The sequence below is a fragment of the Thamnophis elegans genome, chromosome 16 (assembly GCF_009769535.1).
Source record: "Thamnophis elegans isolate rThaEle1 chromosome 16, rThaEle1.pri, whole genome shotgun sequence".
Taxonomy (NCBI): domain Eukaryota; kingdom Metazoa; phylum Chordata; class Lepidosauria; order Squamata; family Colubridae; genus Thamnophis; species Thamnophis elegans.
Genome location: NC_045556.1, coordinates 23,721,665 through 23,740,577, shown reverse-complemented (window position 1 = coordinate 23,740,577; position 18,913 = coordinate 23,721,665). Strand labels below are relative to the sequence as shown.

The 18,913-nt window shown below is 45.7% G+C and overlaps 1 protein-coding gene across 1 annotated transcript in view; it reads left to right on the top strand.

Annotated features, from left to right (window-relative positions):
- The window catches only part of ITGA11 (integrin subunit alpha 11), a gene marked incomplete at its 5' end in the record, with an annotated part of 87,993 nt that overhangs the window by 66,996 nt on the left and 2,084 nt on the right, over nucleotides 1-18,913 (top strand). Inside the window, 7 exons of the mRNA XM_032233173.1 lie at nucleotides 1,231-1,307; nucleotides 3,741-3,830; nucleotides 3,974-4,064; nucleotides 4,152-4,265; nucleotides 7,578-7,664; nucleotides 14,670-14,780; nucleotides 15,768-15,863. Coding sequence (XP_032089064.1) covers nucleotides 1,231-1,307; nucleotides 3,741-3,830; nucleotides 3,974-4,064; nucleotides 4,152-4,265; nucleotides 7,578-7,664; nucleotides 14,670-14,780; nucleotides 15,768-15,863 — 666 coding nt within the window. The remainder of the gene's footprint in view (nucleotides 1-1,230; nucleotides 1,308-3,740; nucleotides 3,831-3,973; nucleotides 4,065-4,151; nucleotides 4,266-7,577; nucleotides 7,665-14,669; nucleotides 14,781-15,767; nucleotides 15,864-18,913) is intronic.

Here is an 18,913-nt window from a genome sequence, read left to right as displayed (position 1 = left end):
CATAAATATCCATATGTGAACAGTGTGGTCTCTAGGTATAATTCATTTTGATACAAGTAGCAATAATAATATTAATAATATTTGTTACATTAATCAAATTTATGTAATCCTAGTATTAATATACATATTTGTTTTAAAGTAGTCATTCAATATTTCAATGTTCCATTTTAATGCCAATGATATAATTTAAGCATACATAGTAATATCATCTTTCAGCCTCTAGTCTTTCCCTCTAGTTATTGCTTATATATAAAAATATATATATGCTAATATTCCCCCTGTCTGTTATGTTTACCTCTATTCTAGTTTCTAATCAGGCTACTCTTATTAATTCTAGTGTTAATACACATGTTTATATTAAGATATAATCCTTCATTATTTGGTTGTTCAATGTTTCAATACACCATTCTAGTACCAATCATTATATTATTTAAACATACATAATAATGCCATATCTAAACCTCCAATCTTTCCATCTAAATGGAAAGCAACATATTTTTGGCAACCACTTCCAACCCACTCCACCCATGGCAAATAAGAACACTATTAAACCAATCAAATGCATTGCATTTACTCCAATCTGCTGCCATCAAAATAAGGCATAAACAAAGTACAGAGCCGAGGTGGCGCAGTGGTTAGAGTGCAGTAGTGCAGGCCACTTCAGCTGACTGCTAACTGCAGTTCGGCTGTTCAAATCTCACCAGCTCAAGGTTGGAATGCTGAACTGTTGGCCTTGGCGGGAAACTCCCCTCCTTCCACATGGGCAAACGAATGGTGAGAACAACTCCCAAGTAACAGTCCTCCTGTACAGATTATTTTCCTCACCCAATTACCATGCCCTCCCTCCTCGTTTCAATGGCAGCCAAAAAGCAAGCAGCAAAACAGAGGCTGACACCCCCTCTTCTTTATGGCTGCCTCTCATATAATGGAATGCTGCTATGTCACCCCCTACTCCTTCTTTTCACTAGATTGAACATACACAATTCCTGCAACTGTTCTTCATATATTTTAGCCTTTAGCCCCCCCCCCCCCAATCATCTTTGTTGCCCCGTCTCTGCACTCTTTCCAGAATCTCATCATCTTTTTTATATTGTGGTGACCAAAATTAGATGCAGTATTCCAAGTGTGGTCTCACCAAGGCATTATGAAGTGGTAGTATAATGGATAGTATAAAGAGAATAGTGGCAGAAATACTTTTTTAATGTCCTAAATCTGTTCTGATCTCTACAGGTTGCTTTTCGCTTGGATTTCGAGTTCAAAAAGTCAATTTTCCTCCAAAACTTGGAGATATTTTTGAATGCCAGCAGGTTAGTATTTTTTTTTTACTTCTTCTATCACCCAATCATGATCATTTGGGTTTTTTTCTCTCACCCACCTGTTCCCTCAGAACCCATAAATTAGACTTCTCCCCCTAGCTTCACCTTTGTAACTGTTTCTAGTTTTGCAAGACAGCTGTCAACCGTGCTGCCTCCTCAGGTGATTTTTTTTTCTTTGCCATGAAAACACTCCTTGGAAATATGGGTGTCAAAAGTTTGGGAGGGCAACAGGCCATATGCCCTCTTCTGCCTGGAATTCTGATCTGGGCTGGACATCGTCAGACCCCTCTAAACCCCAGTTTAGCAGACACACCCAAGAACATCAAAGCTACATCTCAAGGACTAGTTAAAAAGAAAGCACTGCAAAGTAATTAGAAGATTGTAGAATAGGATAATAGAGTTGGAAGGTTCCTTGGAGGTCATCTAGTCCAACCCCTCCGCCCAAGCAGGAGACCCTACACCATTTTTGAAAAATGGCAGTTCAGTCTCTTCTTGAAAGCTTCCAGTGATGGAGTTCCCCCAACCTCCGAAGGCAACTTTTGTTCCATTGGTTGATTGTTCTCACTGTCAGAAAATTCCTCCTTATTTCCAGGTTGAATTGCTCCTTGATCAATTTCCATCCATTATTCCTTCTCTGGCCTTCAGGTGCTTTAGAAAATAACCTGGATATATAAATTACTTCTTGAGATGCTCGGACGTTAAAATTTCCGCTGGGAAATGGGGAGTTTGTCCAGTTCCACTATAGAATATTGATATTGTACTGACTCCTGGGCAGTTCCCACAGGTCTAATTTTGCCTTTGGAAATGTTTTCACTTTAAATGGATTTGCTGGCAATAAACACTATTTCAAATGCAAATGTATTGCTTGGGATGGCAGTATTATGAAACAGAGTTTTAGTTTCTTTAAAAAATTGTTCAGTTTACAAGCTCATACTAGTGAAGTATTAGCCTTGTCATTCACCTAAAGGGAATTATAGTACACTCTTCCTGGAAGTGTGAGATAGCAGTAGCATATAGACTTACACACCACTTCATAGTGCTTGAGAGCTCTCTCTAAGCAGTATGCATCATATTGTATGTCAGCCTCTTGCCCCCAACAATCTGGGTCCTCATTTTGCTGACCTCAGAAGGCTGGAAGGCTTTGTCAACCTTGAGCTGGTCAGGATCAAACTCCTGGCTGTGGGCACAGTTAGCCTGCAATGCTGCATTCCAACCACTAAGCTACCAGGGCTCTAACTATTGCGTTCTAACCACTGCAACACCACAGCTGTTTGCAACCGTCTCCCACTCCCAGACACAAACTCATATGGGGAAAATACTCAGCCAATGATATTTCATTTATTAAATTATTTCATTTATTAAATTTCTATGCCGCCCAATCCCGGAGGCATATTCATAATGCCTTGTTATAGTTTGAAAGCAGCACAAGAATATATGCAAATTGTTGCTACCAGTGAAACAAACCATGGGACATTTAAACCATGGGACTAAGGATTGGACTCGAAAACCCCTGAGCTTCCTTCTATCTCTATTCTTAAGCAACAGGGATTCACAACACTGAGCAATTTTTCCAACTTGGAGAGTAGTTCTCCTTTATTTGTATTCTGCCTTTCAGGAATAAAAATACACAAGGGGAGCAAAACATAAGGCTGAAGGAGTTTCGTTCATCACAGCTAAAAGAAAGTGAATATTTATATCCAGTTTGATCTATTTCCATTTTTCCCCCTCAAATTCTAGACATTATTTCTTTTCACACAGCATAACTGAAGCTGGAAGAGGTCATGGCAAACCACCCCCATACTGTTGCCAGGAAAACATATGTTAATGATGTCCCGAGAAGCTGCAGATTAGGTTTTTTAAACTTAATGCAATTTTATGCCACTCTCACATGAGCATGCTTTTACTTCTAAGTTTGGGTCTCTTTCCTAATAAAAAGAAAAGTTGGTGTGTTTAAGTTGCAACTCCCTAGCTGCATTTTCTGAAAAAATAGCAAGTGAAGCAAATTGCAGATGGAAAAGATCTCAAGATAATATCAAATCCATAATTCCAGCCAGTGGTGGAAAAAAAACACATTTTTCTCCTTGCTTCAGCTAGGAATGTTGACTCATATGAAGCAAAGATCAGCTTTGACATGTCTGTAATGCGCTTATTAAGCCAATACAGCAACTGGCAAAGGAACGCTCTGTCTCCTGCCAAAATCACCAAGACTTCAATTGACAGAAATTGCTACCCTTGGGAAGGAGACCAGAGCAAATATAGGCATTAATTGCACAAAGGAAAAACTGAGCTGGGCAGGTTGGTGGGTGTCTGTTTAGGCGTCTAACGGCTCGTAGTAAATGTAGCTATCACTTTATGGCCAATCAGCACTGTAGCTTTTATGGGATAATCTCTAAATGGATCTCTGGTTCCATTTCCACGTTCTAGTGACAGTGAAGAACAAGAAACCACGAAAGAGGACAATTCTGCTCTCCTCAAGTTTCAGCTGAAATATGAAACCGATCTCCTTTTCACCAGGTATTTTGGATATGTACAGAGTGAGTTTTGTGCTGCCATAATTCATCATTCTGAACATGGTAGCGTATTCTATGTGTTCAGACCTGAGAAGTGGGATCAATTTTTATTTTGATTGGGTTCTCCTTTATCTTGCTGCTGTTCAGGAGTTCCAGCCAGAACTATTATGAGATCGAACCCAACAATTCTCTGCAGACATACGATAGAATTGGCCCACCATTTAACTGCACTTTTAAGGTAAATTCATTTTTGTTGTAAGCCTCATATTGGGAAGGGGAGATGGCTTATTGCAGAAGAGGGTCTCATGCTGCCTTTCTCCTTCAGCTACAGAATCTGGGCCTCTTCCCTGTTGATGGGATAGTTATCAAAATCACAGTCCCCGTGGCCACACGAGGAGGGAATCGCCTGCTGCACTTAACAGGCTTCCATGGACCAGAGGTATCCAAAGTTCCTGCTTATTATTTTGGTAGTAGGGAACCTCAAGTTATGAGTTTGAATGATTAATCAGGTACCTCAAGAGAAAGCACATCCTCTACCTAGCTAATGAAGGAAGGTGACAGTTGGGAATGGCATTTTTCTTCTCAGGTGGGCACATGTCATATTCTCCTTAGTGAAAGGCTACAACCCTCCCACCTGTCACAGTTTCCCCAGCCACCTACATGCAGGTCAGTGAAAACAGCCACATTCACACAACATGCCAGATATGGTTAGTTTTTATTGTGTTTTTTAGTTTAGTTTTGTTTTGGGTTTTTTTATTACTACATATATTGGTTCATTTTATTATTCTATGTATCATTAAAAAGTTAAGCTAATTCAGTAACTGGACTGAATGGTATGAACCCAGACATGTGATACTTTCTTAGCTTCTGTGAGAGAGGGATGCTTTCGTTCAGGACACTCCTCAGGGAGGGAGTGGTGGAACAGCCACAACTTTTGGCCTATTGCCTTTTTAATGGGCATCACCATGCAGGTAAAAAGGAGGGGATCTTTTGATCCCACTCTCATGGCTGTCCATTTTGACTCTTGGAGCCCCCAACCCAATGCTGCCACTTCTCCATTCCCTTTCCCAGTTTTATTTACAGAAGCAATGATGGATCACTGTTACAAAACATTAAAGCAAAAACCCAAATTACAAAGCTTTAGCTTTTTTGTAATTTCATGTTAATTTAATAAAAATTTTGAAATTTAATAAAATTTGTATGCCGCCCACTCCCTTGGGACTCTGGGCGGCTTACAGACAAGATAAAAGCTTTTAAAAAATTAAAGGTAAAAAATACAGTTGTTAAAATTGCACACCATCCATTCTGTCTGAGTGGGGCTGGACATTGATCAACAGCCCCAGGCCTGCCGGAACAGCCAGGTCTTGGTGGCTTTTCGGAAGGCCGGGAGAGTGGTAAGGTTCCGGATCTCTACGGGTAGATCATTCCACAGGGCCGGCGCAGCTACAGAGAAGTCCCTCCCCCGGGGAGCCGCCAGCCGGCATTGTCCGGTCAACGGCACCCGGAGGAGGCCCAACCTGTGAGATCTAGTTGGTCGTTGGGAGGTATGTGGCAGGAGGCGGTCTCCAGGTAGCCAGGTCCTAAACCATGTAGGGCTTTAAAAGTAACAACTAGCACCTTGAAGCGCGTTCGGAGACCACTAGGGAGCCAGTGCAGCTCACGGAGGATGGGTGTAACATGGGTGTATTTAGGTACACCCAGTATCGCTCGCGCGGCTACATTCTGGACCAACTGTAGTCTTCGAACACTCTTCAGGGGCAGCCCCATGTAGAGCGTGTTACAGTAATCCAGTCTTGAGGTGACGAAGGCATGAGTGACCATTCGAAGTGCCTCCCGGTCCAGGTAGGGCCGCAACTGGTGCACCAGGCGAACCTGGGCAAAAGACCCCCTGGTCACAGCTGACAGATGGTGTTCTAATGTCAGCTGCGGGTCCAGGAGGACACCCAAATTGCGGGCCCTCTCTGAGGGGTGTATGATTTCACCCCCCAGGCTAAGAGGTGGAATGTCTGGACTATCCTTGGGAGGCAACATCAATAGCCACTCGGTCTTGTCTGGATTGAGTGCAAGCTTGTTCGCTCCCATCCAGACCCTGATGTTAAGATGTTTCTTCTGGAACAGGGGAAACAGGAAAGGTGTCAGGTGCTCCTTCGTTTAATAATCAAGAAAGAAACTCCATGCTTAGAATTAAGTGTACTTTTACTAATTACAAACGATGAGTAGCAAAGCAAAGCTGAGTCTGAGTAAATTGGCGCGAAAGCAATAGATATCATGTATAATTCAACCCCTCCCCTTGGCACCCCATTTCATAGTCCAATAATAATTCACCCAACCATCAGGTAGGAGATGTCTTCAAAAAACATCATCAGGGTGGAATGCTGGACAGTTGGCCTTGGCGGGAAACTCCCTTCTTCCACATGCACAGATAGATAGTCAGGACAGCTCCTAATAACAATCCTCCAGTACATAATGATTCCCCTCCCAAATACCATGCCCCCCTCCCCGTTTCAATGGCAGCCGAAAAGCAGCAGCGAAGCAGAGGCTGACAAAAGGATTGCAAGGTTTCCCCTTCTTCCCCTTTAAAATAGAATCTTCTCAAAATTTGCCCATGGCAAATTTCAGAAAATATGAATCAACAGAATATACAAGTTTTTAACTTTAGGATATACTTTGCTTTGCCCTGAAGCCTTCTGAGGCCTAGAAAAGGAAAGCAAAAAGAACCATAAGAATCACTCATCTAGTAAATGTGCCAACCAATGTCAATCTTTTCTAAGACCACCAACCCCCATTACCAGCCTGATTGTTTATGGGTGGTCTTCGTGCTAATGAAGGGGAAATGCTGGCTTTGACACCGACTAGGATGCCCACAAACTTCCTGCTGCTATTGTGACTGTGCCCAGGCCACCAGACTTCCTCCATCTCCTCTAATGACTGATGCTTTGCCCAAACAGTTCATAGGAAGGGAAGGCATAGAGATCACGTGGTCTAATCCTTTGCCCAGGGAATGCATTCACAATTACGCCATCTTTGACAGGCAGCAGGCCAGTCTCTGTTTAAAGCCACCACTCCATCTTGAGGCAGCCATTTCTATTGTTGAACGAATCTTATCAATTTGGAAATCTTTCATGGATGTTCATTCAAAATTTCCTTGTAATTTAAACAATATTTTTTCTTCTTTTGTGTTTTGGAACAATTTGGAACAGTTCTGCTCCAAAGTGCTGGAAACCACTTGAAAAACCAATAATGATCAGAAAATTGGGAAGAAAATACAGTAATAAATTAAATAAAAAACCCAATGAAAACATGCACTGTTGAAAGTTATAATTCCAGCACCTGTCAGAGAAGGTCCCAACAGGAACTAGTTGGAAGCCGTGAAATACTATAGAAAACTGTCTAATGGCTCACATTTTCATGAGGTGGATTTTCTTGATTTTTCTCCTCCCAATTGCTATTTGGAACTAAAAGAGGTCATTGTATTCTAATGTATTCCTTTGTAAAACGAGGCAGATGGAAGATATTAAGAATCCAAGAGAAGAGATCCAGGAACTTTCGTGGCCAAAGTAGCATTTAACAATGGATTGTAAGGGTGTAATCACATTTTTCTTGAGTGATTGTGGATGGAATGCCTGCCTCCTTAAAGTCACAGTTGATTTTGCATATCCCCTTGATGTCCAGATCTTAAAATAAACCAAGGCATGTGTTTATTTGATTAATGACTCCAGTCTCCCTCCCTCCCTCTCTCCCCACTTTATAGAATGGTATGATGTGCAATATTGGAGGCAATAATACAGACTATCGAATGACACCCTCAGATGAGGATTTAGGCCGTCATCCCCAGCTGGTGAGTCCTTTCAGTATCACAGCATCAGTTCTGTGGCCACTTCCTGAGCACAACTGTGCTGTGTCAGACTGCACAACAAAGAATAACACTCTGAAACACTGACAACCAACCAACTCTAGATCTTTGGAGAGCTGCAGAAGGATAGGCACTCCCTCTGACTACTTTCCCTCTATATAGTGGATATTAACGTTTCTATCTTCCAATCCCAGGAAGTATTTATCAGTGGCTAACCAATTACTATGCTTCAGGGAGCGATCCCAAGTTCTGTCCTGCCCTTTGCTACGTGCATTTCCCTATTTTTTGATCACAGTTTATCAAGTGAGCACTCCAGCTTTGAAGGGCTTGCCAGCGATGCTGATAAAATGACTTCCTGGATAGTTCCCTCCCTTCCCAGTTCAAAATTAGTTTCAGTGGTACTTGGTATAAATCAAAACCCTTTCACCAGTAGCAACTGTAGCAACTCATAACATGTAAATGTCTGCATCTATCTGCTGGAATTTGGCAAGGTTAATCCAAGAGGAGGAGCAAATGTCATTTGATTCTGAATAGGTTATAGCACTAGCAATAGTACTTAGACTTATATACCGCTTTGCCGTGCTTTACAGCCCTCTCTAAGTGGTTTACAGAGGAACTCCGGGAGATGAAGCGTCGGAGGAGATGCCTAGAGCACCGATGGAGGTCCGATAAGTCCGAATCGAACCGAGCAATGGTAACCACCTGCACCAAGGAATACACCAGGGCACTTAGGGCAGCGAAAAGATCTCACATAGCCACCTTGGTTGCGTCCGCTGAGTCCCGCCCAGCCGCCCTGTTTAAGATAACCCGCTCCCTATTAAATAAAAGGGAAGCGGGGGAACCCTTGCAGGGCAGAGCTGAGGATTATGCCCAATTCTTAGCGGACAAAATTGCTCGGTTTCGGTCGGACTTGGACTCCATCCCCGCAGTTCCAGCCGAGGCACAGGAGGATCAAGTAGAACATCTCTGGGTTGAGTTTCAGGATGTTACCCCCGGGGATGTGGACAAGGCCATGAGGGCTGTAAGTGCAGAGTCAGCCTCTTGCCCCCAACCATCCGGGTCCTCATTTTACCCACCTTGGAAGGAGGGAAGGCTGAGTCAACCTTGAGCCTGGTGAAATTTGAACTGCCAAATTGCAGGCAGCCGGCAGGCAGCAGAAGTAGCCAGCAGTACTGCTTTTTAACCACTGTGCCACCATGGCTCATAGAATCTAACACACTCATAGGCTTATAGAATCTAAGATATAATATACAGTATAAATACATACAGTATGCTGTAAATATATTTGAAAAATAACATGGTGAAGATGCTGGACTAGGACTGGAAAGGCCCAGGTTCAGTTCCCTCCTTAACTGGCTTAGAGGCTCCTTGGGAGACTTTGGGCCAGTCACCCTCTCCTGCCTGGTAGATGAGGGTCACAACCTTCATTGAAGAGGCCTTTCTTACACTGGATTGATTCGAACTGATCATTATACATATATGCTGTTCACATATAATGTGTGTGGGGGGGTGTGGGGGGGGTGGGGTGTGTGTGTGTGTAACTATAAAATTTAAAATTGGCTTGATTTCATTTACTCAGCTTTTCTATGTATACAATTTGGTTAAAAACATTAAACTGATGTGCAAGATTAGAGATGGCTGTTAGGCGTTCTGCTCCATGCTAACTCAGACGGAAAAACGCTGGAAACTCCAAAATACCAACTTGCACCTTCTGTGAAGGGGTCCTCAGGGATGTCCGGAGTCTGGGGGATCCGAAGAGTCCAGACCTTTGCGGGGGCCGCCGTCTTCGGGCGGCCCCGGTTTGCTCAATCGCCGGAGGTCTGTGTGCTGCCTGTGCCGCTCGGCGGTGGGGGAGGCGATGCCATGCTGGGAGCGGCGGCAGCGTGCTTCGGTGTTTTCTTTTGGTGGCGGCGTCCTTCGGCGTTTTTCAGCGGCTTCGGTGTCCTCGTTCTGCTGGCTGCACCTCCTGGGGACTTTGTTTGCTTGCCATCGCCCCGGAGTGTGAGTGGACGGACGGAGGAATTGTTGGGACTGTTGGCTGCACTTCTTGGGGGCTCTGCTCGGCCGCCATCGCCCCGGAGAGAGAGCGGACAGATGAGAATATTGCTGAGAGTGCTGGCTGTACCTCCTGGGGGCTTTGCCTGGCTACTATCACTTCGGAGAGAGAGTAGATGGACAGAAATATTGCTGGGACTGAGAAAGTTGGGCGGCTGGCTTTGCCTGGTGCCGCGGCAGTCCCTCCGGATGGCTCTCCTCCTTGTTCGGCCCCGTTTTCGTCCCGCCATTGCCCCCTCCCTCCCCCGCTCTTGTTTGGTCAGGTGGCTCCTCAGAGGTGACTCCATCTTTGCCTGTCCCCACTGCTGCGAAGCTTCCCCCTGTGTTTTCTGCCTGGCACTTGACTATTCTTTATTGTGGCATCCTAACATCTGGCCTCTTCTTGTCACGGCCTCTGGATTCCTAGGCTTGCTGGCACACCTCCACCTGGCTTTGACTATTGCCACTATTACCATCTGCTATTACCCTTGGGGCATTGCTCTGGACAGTGCCTGCGCAAGAAAGCCCTTTGCCATCTTTGACTGTTCCGGACTTGCTGGACCTTTTCAAACTCACAGAAGAAGAGGGGGATATAAGACACTCCCCCATATATCCTATTTGAACTGCAACTGGACTCCAGTTATTCTAACCATCCTGAACGCTGAGAGCCAGTTATGTTATCTGAACTTGCACTTTTAATCAACTGCGCAATTTATCTTTTCTTTTCTTTTCTTTCGTCTTTTCTTCTTTCTTTTTGTACGGCTTATGCATGGGATATGTATGTGATTGAATGAATGTCCCACTTTTTACTATTTATTATTGTTGTAATTTTTGTGTTTTTAACTGCTACGTGGGGATTGCCTGGGTGAGTGCATGAGTATGTATGATTCGGAGGACCTGCCGGGGAATGCGGGGGGCACGGGGGTGGTTGAGGGGACCAGAGACACGGGAGAGGGCCGGAGCATTACGGTCGTAACAGGGAGGGGCAGATATGGCGGGGACTTTAGGGCTGGCCATTACCGGGGAAGGAGGGTTCGCTAAGTTACAGAGATCCCTCCTTCCGGCCCTATGAGTCCCACTCCGAGGCCAGATGGCGCAAGTAATCAGGACCCTGGTCTCAGGCTGCTGTCGCTAAATGCCAGGTCTGTGGTTCACAAGGCTCCTCTCGTCCGGGACTTAATTTTAGACGAGAGGGCAGACCTGGCATGTATTACTGAAACCTGGCTGGGCCCGGAGGGAGGAGTCCCCCTCGTAGAGATGTGCCCAGAAGGATTTCAGGTGCTGCACCAGCCGAGAGCCCAGAGAAGGGGTGGGGGAGTGGCTATTGTTATCCGGGAGTCGTTAGCACCTCGTAGGATCCCTGCTCCGGAGCTTGTCGGGTGTGAGTCTCTGCTGGTAAAGTTGGACCTCAAGGGTCAAGTGGGTCTGCTGTTAACGTACCTGCCTCCCAACAGCGTTGCAGCAGCCCTCCCCTCGCTCCTCGAGTCGGTAGCCGAGCTAGCAATTGAGTTCCCTAGACTTATGGACTTGGGGGACTTCAATTTGCCGTCGCTCGGTGAACACTCTGATGGGGCGCAGGAGTTCATGGCTTCCATGACGGCCATGGGCTTGACCCAGGTAATCCGGGGCCCAACCCACTCAGCGGGTCACATGCTCGACCTTGTATTCCTCTCAGAGCAGTGGACTTGTGATCTTGGTCTGAGGGGTAATGAGATCATACCCCTGTCGTGGTCAGACCACTGCCTACTGAGGCTCGACTTCCGGAGACCAAACCCCCACTGTAGGGAGGAGGAACCGACCAGGTGGTTCCGCCCCAGGCGACTTATGGAGCCGTTAAGGTTCCAGACGGAGCTTGGGGTTATTCCTGATACTCTCGCCCACAGTCCGGTAGAGACTCTGGTTGCTGCCTGGCACTCGGCAGCATCGGAGACCCTTGACCGGATTGCGCCACTACGGCCCCTCCGAGGCGGCGGATCCCGGAGACCCCCTTGGTTCACCGAGGAGCTCCGGGAGATGAAGCGCCAGAGGAGACGCCTAGAGCACCTATGGAGGTCCGACAAATCCGAATCGAACCGAGCAATGCTAACAACCAGCACCAAGGAGTACATCAGGGCACTTAGGGCAGCGAAAAGATCCCACATTGCCACCTTGGTTGCGTCCGCTGAGTCCTGCCCAGCCGCCCTGTTTAGGATAACCCGTTCCCTCCTAAATAGGAGGGATACGGGGGAACCCTTGCAGGGTAAAGCTGAGGATTATGCCCAATTCTTAGCGGACAAAATTGCTCAGTTTCGGTCGGATTTGGACTCCATCCCTGCAGTTCCAGCCGAGGCACAAGAGGATGAGGTAGACCACCTCTGGGTTGAGTTTCAGGATGTTGCCCCTGGGGATGTGGACAAGGCCATGAGGGCTGTAAGTGCCTCCACCTGTGTACTGGACCCGTGTCCCTCATGGCTGGTTGTCAACAGCAGTGAGGTGACACGAGGCTGGATCCAGGCGGTTGTTACCGCCTCTCTTCGGGATGGGCACTTCCCCGCCGCACTTAAAGCGGTGGTGGTGAGACCCCTCCTGAAGAAGCCATCCTTGGATCCAGCTGTCCTTAACAACTTCCGTCCAGTCTCCAACCTCCCTTTTGTTGGGAAGGTTGTCGAGAAGGTGGTGGCCTTCCAGCTTCAGCGGTCCTTGGAGGAAGCAAGCTATCTCGACCCCTTCCAGTCAGGCTTCAGACCCGGTTACAGCACAGAAACCGCTTTGGTCGCATTGACCGATGATCTTTGGAGAGCCAGAGATGGAGGCCATCCCTCCATCCTGGTTCTCCTCGACCTCTCGGCGGCTTTCGATACCATCGACCATGGTATCCTTCTGCGACGACTGCAGGAGGTGGGAGTGGGAGGCACCGTGTTACGGTGGTTCTCCTCCTACCTCTCGGACAGGTCACAGTCGGTGTTAGTGGGGGGGCAGAGATTGACCCCTAGGCCCCTAACATATGGGGTGCCGCAGGGTTCGGTCTTATCCCCCCTACTATTCAACATCTACATGAAACCGCTGGGTGAGATCATTCGAAGGCACGGGATAAGATACCATCAATATGCGGACGATACTCAGTTGTATCTGTCCGCCCCGTGCCAACTCAATGAAGCGGTGGACGTGATGAACCGGGGTCTTGAGGCCGTTATGGACTGGATGAGGGCTAACAAGCTTGTACTCAACCCGGAGAAGACCGAGTGGCTGTTGTGTTTTCCTCCCAATAATTCGATCAGTGTTCCATCGCTCAGGCTGGGGGGTCAAATTCTATACCCCTCAGAGAGGGTTCGCAACTTGGGAGTCCTCCTGGACCCACAGCTGACTTTCGACCATCATCTGACAGCTGTGACCAGGGGGGCATTTGCCCAGGTTCGCCTGGTGCGCCAGTTGCGACCCTACCTGAACCGGGAGGCTCTCACAACAGTCACTCGGGCCCTTGTGACCTCTAGGCTGGAATACTGCAATGTGCTCTACATGGGGCTGCCCTTGAGGAGCATCCGGCGACTTCAGCTAGTCCAGAACGCAGCCGCGCGAGTGATTGTGGGTGCACCTCGGTTCACCCACATAACACCTATCCTCCGCGAGCTGCGCTGGCTACCTGTTGATCTCCGGGTGCGCTTCAAGGTGCTACTTGTCACTCATAAAGCCCTTCATGGTAGTGGGTCTGCGTACTTGAGAGACCGCCTCCTGCCAATTACCTCCCTGCGACCAATTAGATCACATAGATTAGGCCTCCTCCGAGTTCCATCTGCCAGTCAGTGCCGACTGGCAACTACAACGAGGAGAGCCTTCTCAGTAGTAGCTCCGACCCTTTGGAACGATCTCCCCATGGAGATTCGTACCCTCACCACCGTCCAGGCCTTCCGCACAGCCCTCAAGACCTGGCTAGCCCGTCAGGCCTGGGGACAAAGATAATTGCCCCCACCCGAATGATGAATGAATGTTGCTTATTATTTTACTTTTATGTATTGTGTGTGTTTATTGTTTGTATACCCCCTCCCCTCATTTTATGTAAGCCGCCCTGAGTCCCCTCAGGGAAAAGGGCGGCCTATAAGTATTAATAAATACTCAAATACTCAAACTCCATTTGGTTAAAAAACATTAAACAAATACAACTATTTGGAGATTCAGATGCAAATCAGTTGAGGCACTGATCTAACCAGAAACTGAGGTTCCTTGTTGAATCAGATATCTTTATATATGTACTCACTCCTCAGGACATTGGCCAAGTCATTAGTAGTTTATGGCTAGGATTATGCAACACACAAAATCTTAAACATGGGCTAATAAGCATGGCACCATTTACTACCTCAGGCTGATGCATTCAACACTAGCTGAAGTTTCTGAATGTTCTTCAAGGGTGGACCCATGTAAAATGCCTGCACTAAGCCAGACAAGAGGATATAAGGGCATGAGTGGTAGAGAGACCCCTCCCCCACTGGTCTAGGAGCAGACACAGCTGGCACTCAACCTGAAGGCATTAAAAGGCCTTCCTACATATAGTTGCCACTTGCTCTTCAAGCAGGAGCTGTGAGTCCAGGAGGACGCCCCCCCCCATCATGTCTGTCTGAGATGGTGCCACCCCCTCCAAGACCTATGATGGAAGGTTACCATCTTGCCTAGATTGACCCAAAGACTGTTGCACTGTATCGAGGACCCCACAACCTCCAGACACTGGGACAACCCATAGCATCACTCAGGCATCCTGGTGGGAGATTAAAGCTGGGTATCATCTACATATGGGTGATACTTCATCCCAAACTGTCAGATGACCTCACCCAACAGCCTCATGTAGATGGCCTCAGATAGTTGTTCAAATGAGTTCATGCAACCATTTTGAAGGAAATTCCATCAGTCAAAGAACTTCCAGGTTAAAGGGGGGAAATGGCCCAATATCTTATATTCCACCAAACCTCGCTTGTCTTTTTGTTCCAGAACTACAGTAATTCTGACGTGATTTCAATCGACTGCAGTGTGAATCTGGCTGCTAATCAAGAAGTCAGCTTTCTCTTATATGGAAATTTGTGGATGAGGACCCTAGGAGTGGTATGGACAAGATGCAAATTGCCAACTTTGCTACAGCCAACACAAGCCATGGGTGTTAGGGCCTGCTCTTCCAGGCCATGCTTCTTCCTGTGGGTGGGGCGATAGCCAGATTTTTACCTTCCACACTAACTTGTCTTTCAGTGGTAATAATAGTTATCCCAAAGCAAGAATTCTTAGTCCAGCTGGGAACAAGAGTTTCCAGAGTCTGCATTAGTTGTTGGCTAACTGCAAAGAGAGAATTTGATCCTAGCAGGAGCAGCTAGGATTTAAGATGAACATAACTTCAAGGAAATTTAGAAAGATTATATTTCAAAGACCACTAAAAAAATGAATAGGGTAAAAACGGAAGCAGTATTGAAATTGCCAAGAAAGTAGCTGGAACCCTTCATGGAACTGAAAAGTCTCACTAGTTGTCCCATGTTGCAGATTTTCGTATATTTCCCCAATCGCAAGATACCCCTTAGCCCTGCCTTTCCCTATCTGCCAAGTATAACAGGGGTGTCAAACTTGCATCATCACAGCATCATCACGTGACATAACAGGATCCCCCCCCCCGCTTTGCTAAACCAGGCATGGCCAGTGCATGATGCATCCAGCTCATGAGCCGCAGGTTTGACACATCAAGGACACATCAAACCACATTGAGAGACCAAGAAGGAATTATGAAGAGCAAAGAGGCTATTTTGCTGCCCTCCTTTGTGTCAGGAGGCAGAATTCTTCTGGGTGTGATCAGTGTGTTGATCCAAAAGAGCATTCTAGCCTCTGTAGCAATAATTAATTAGAGTAAATCAATTCTGACTAAACTAGGTGGCCTGTCTCCTTATTAGGGCATATTCATACATGGCTCTAAGCAATGATTTGTTGGTTTGTGTCAGTATATTGTGTGAACTTAATATTTATGGTTTCTTCCATCAAGCTATAGTTAAAGTCAAACATGTCTTAGCGTTATGTGTGAAGAGAGCCACTGATTCTCTTCTATCCGTCTAGCTGAAATTCAAGACGCTGAGATGCATCTTCAATGCTGCCTTGCAGAGAGGGTTTCGTAGTGCCTTTGTCTTCAGAGAGGAGGATCCTAGTCGCCAGGTAAGGCCACAGATCACAGGTCCTCTTCTCACTTGCTCCAGTCAACGTTATTCTTTGGAGGCCAGTCACCTTAAGATGCTAATGGAAATTTAGGGATTATAGGAATCTGTGAATTCTAGTTTTCACATTTCTTCTGATCCTGACCTTAGATTGTCACTAATGGTTTGAAAAATACAGTATGTCTTTCCAGGCCAAAGAGGAGGAAGAGACGAAGATAGCAGCCACACCCGTGCAATCAAAAAGCTGAATCTTTTTTATATGTGCCATAATATGTATTTAAAGGGGGCAGGGCTTGGATAACAGGCTTGTGGCTGAATTATTTGACCCCCCCCCTTTGTGGACACCCTTGACCAGTCTACATGCTCCTCTCTGCGCTGGCCCTCTCTTCCCTAATTCAGTGGTGTAACAAATCTTGCTACTGATGACTTTACTATGCATTCAGTTCTAACTTCATGCCCTTTGGAGAAACTTGGCTTCAGCTGTCATTCTGGCATTAATAACAGCGCCCAAGGAATTTCTTAACACAGTGAGGCTTACAAGTCTTTCTATTACTGATAATAACTACCTCCATTAATAACGAAAAAGAAAATTAAAGTGGAATAATAACATTACTTAGTAAGCTTTCTTTAAAAGGTCTGATTCCAAAACAGCTGGATATTAATTTCGTAACAAATTCATAAATTGTGGCAGGGATTGTAGTACATAATAGTCTGCATGAAGGACTAGAATGAAACTGATGAATATTCCAGCCATTCATCAGTTGCATATCCCCAGTGGGTGTGGTTTGAACTTTAACTGCCACAGTAATGTGCATGTGTCATCAGTGTGGGAGTTCAAAACCCCTGGAGGACAATGTGTTGCCAACCTTTAACCAAACTAATAGGCTGGTGTGTTCTAATGTTGAGGAGCACCTCATTTTAGAAAAGAAGAATTATTTGAGGGACAACAGTGGTTTTGAACAAAATTATATTTTTAATTCTGAAACAGATTGCTAAAGTAATGAATGTACAGAAACAGAGTGGAACTTAGCATTGCATATACTTTAACCTTCCTTTCTGGAGTTTGAACTAGTTTAGGAATTGATGGCCACCATGACAATCAGGGGCTTCTTCCAGGTCATCACTGGCCTGATCAACACTGCAACACCTTTCCTTAAAGCAGAAGAGATATGAGCCTTGGTGGCGCAGTGGTTAGAGTGCAGTAGTGCAGGCTACTTCTACTGCCTGCCGGCTGCCTGCAATTTGGCAGTTCAAATCTCACCAGGCTTCAGACTGATTCAGCCTTCCATCCTTCCAAAGTTGGTAAAATGAGGAGCCAGATTGTTGGGGGAAATAGGCTGACTCTCTAAACCGCTTAGAGAGGGCTGTAAAGCACTGTAAAGCAGTATATAAATCTATGTGCTATTGTTATTGCTATATTGTTTTGTGGGCGAGCTTTCTATGGACCAGTCACTTATTCATGATGATGGATTTAACCAGGACTATCAAAGCATTCAGGAAGGCTGGTGGCTCATTAACATGGTACCTGCAGATACCAAATTGAACTGGAGGGTTTCTGGTTAGCACTTCAGGAATTTACAAACAATCAGGAATTCTGTTGATCAATCTCAGATCAATGGAAGTGACTTGGATGTTTGATAGGATTGCCTGAGTAATTTTTAGCCTTCCATTGATCTCTGGCAACTCTTTGCTTTTCTAAGGAATTGAAAATGAAGCAAACGAAGAGATTCCTAGACTGATGTTGGTGGAAAATGAGATTGAATCTGAGGCATATGAATCAATCTGAGCTTGAATCAAGTTTACTCCCTAGTGATCAGGGCGTTGATTCCACCCTTATGACATCTGCAGGAAACCATCAGCCAGCTTCATTGTTCATAACAACCCAGACTCATTTAAGTAATGGTAGGTTGGAACAGCCAGTAACAGCAATGTGCAAACATCTGGCCAGTAATCTCATAGATTAAATCACTCATATTTTTTTCAAAAGCTGGGTCAGCAGGATTATGAGGTGACACAGAACACATCTAGCAACCTTAACTGAGCTTTAGGATCTTGAGGAAGCCAATTTCTTTTGGGCATAAGTTCCCTCACTTGGGAACTTGATTCCTATTCCTTCTGGCTAAGGAATCAAGAAGGGAACAATGACTGAATTTGAGCAATGTATTCTTGAGGAAGGGAGATGTTCCAGCAATCTTAAAAGACAATCCAGCAGTTACCAATTTATATTCAACTTTTCTTTTTGAAAGAACATTAAGAAAACAGTGAGCAGCAACTTGTCAATCCGCTGAGATAAAGTCAGGAAATGGGAGTTATTAGTAGTCTCGAAAAATAGTTTAACAAGTTCCTTAATTTTTGGATTAAAATCTTGAAAGTCTGTCAGCCCCCACCCACCCACTGCTTCAATTTATACCTAACCTATTCAAGGTTATCTGAATTTCTTTAACAATTTCTGCTATTTACTACCCCAAGACCGAAATACTGTTTCTGTAACTTTCCACATTCTCCTGAAGTTCTAACACACAATTACAGAGGCTGGATTGTCTGGATCCTTGGGACTTAGGATTTATGCCTAAACAAGGACGCAATCTGCAATTCTCACTCTCACTGATGGCGGGACATGGAGGGAAGGCGGGCACACAGCTGTCCTTGTGCTGCTGTCTCTTTCAGTGGCCTTTGGTATTGTCAACCAGGGTCCTTCTTGAGGGTTGGAAGTGGGAGACATCATTTGTGGTTGTTTTGTCCCTTCCTGAATGGGCAAGTCTGGGTCAGTGGTTTCAGCAGGGAAAACAAACCCATGGGGATTCCAGTTTGGGTGACTACGGACTTAGTCTTTCCCTCCAGCTTGTTTCCCTGGGGCTTAGGTATCCTAGAGGCCACTTATTCCAGCATATTTTGCTTTCCAAAACTGGGAGAATAGAGTACCTGCTGAAGTTCCCCCCATCAGTGAGAAGAAGCCCTGAAGAAATAGGCACTAAAGCACTTGCCCCCAACACAAAAGTTATTCCGCCACTCATGACTTTCCAAGCAGCTGATAAACCCTAATTTTTCCAG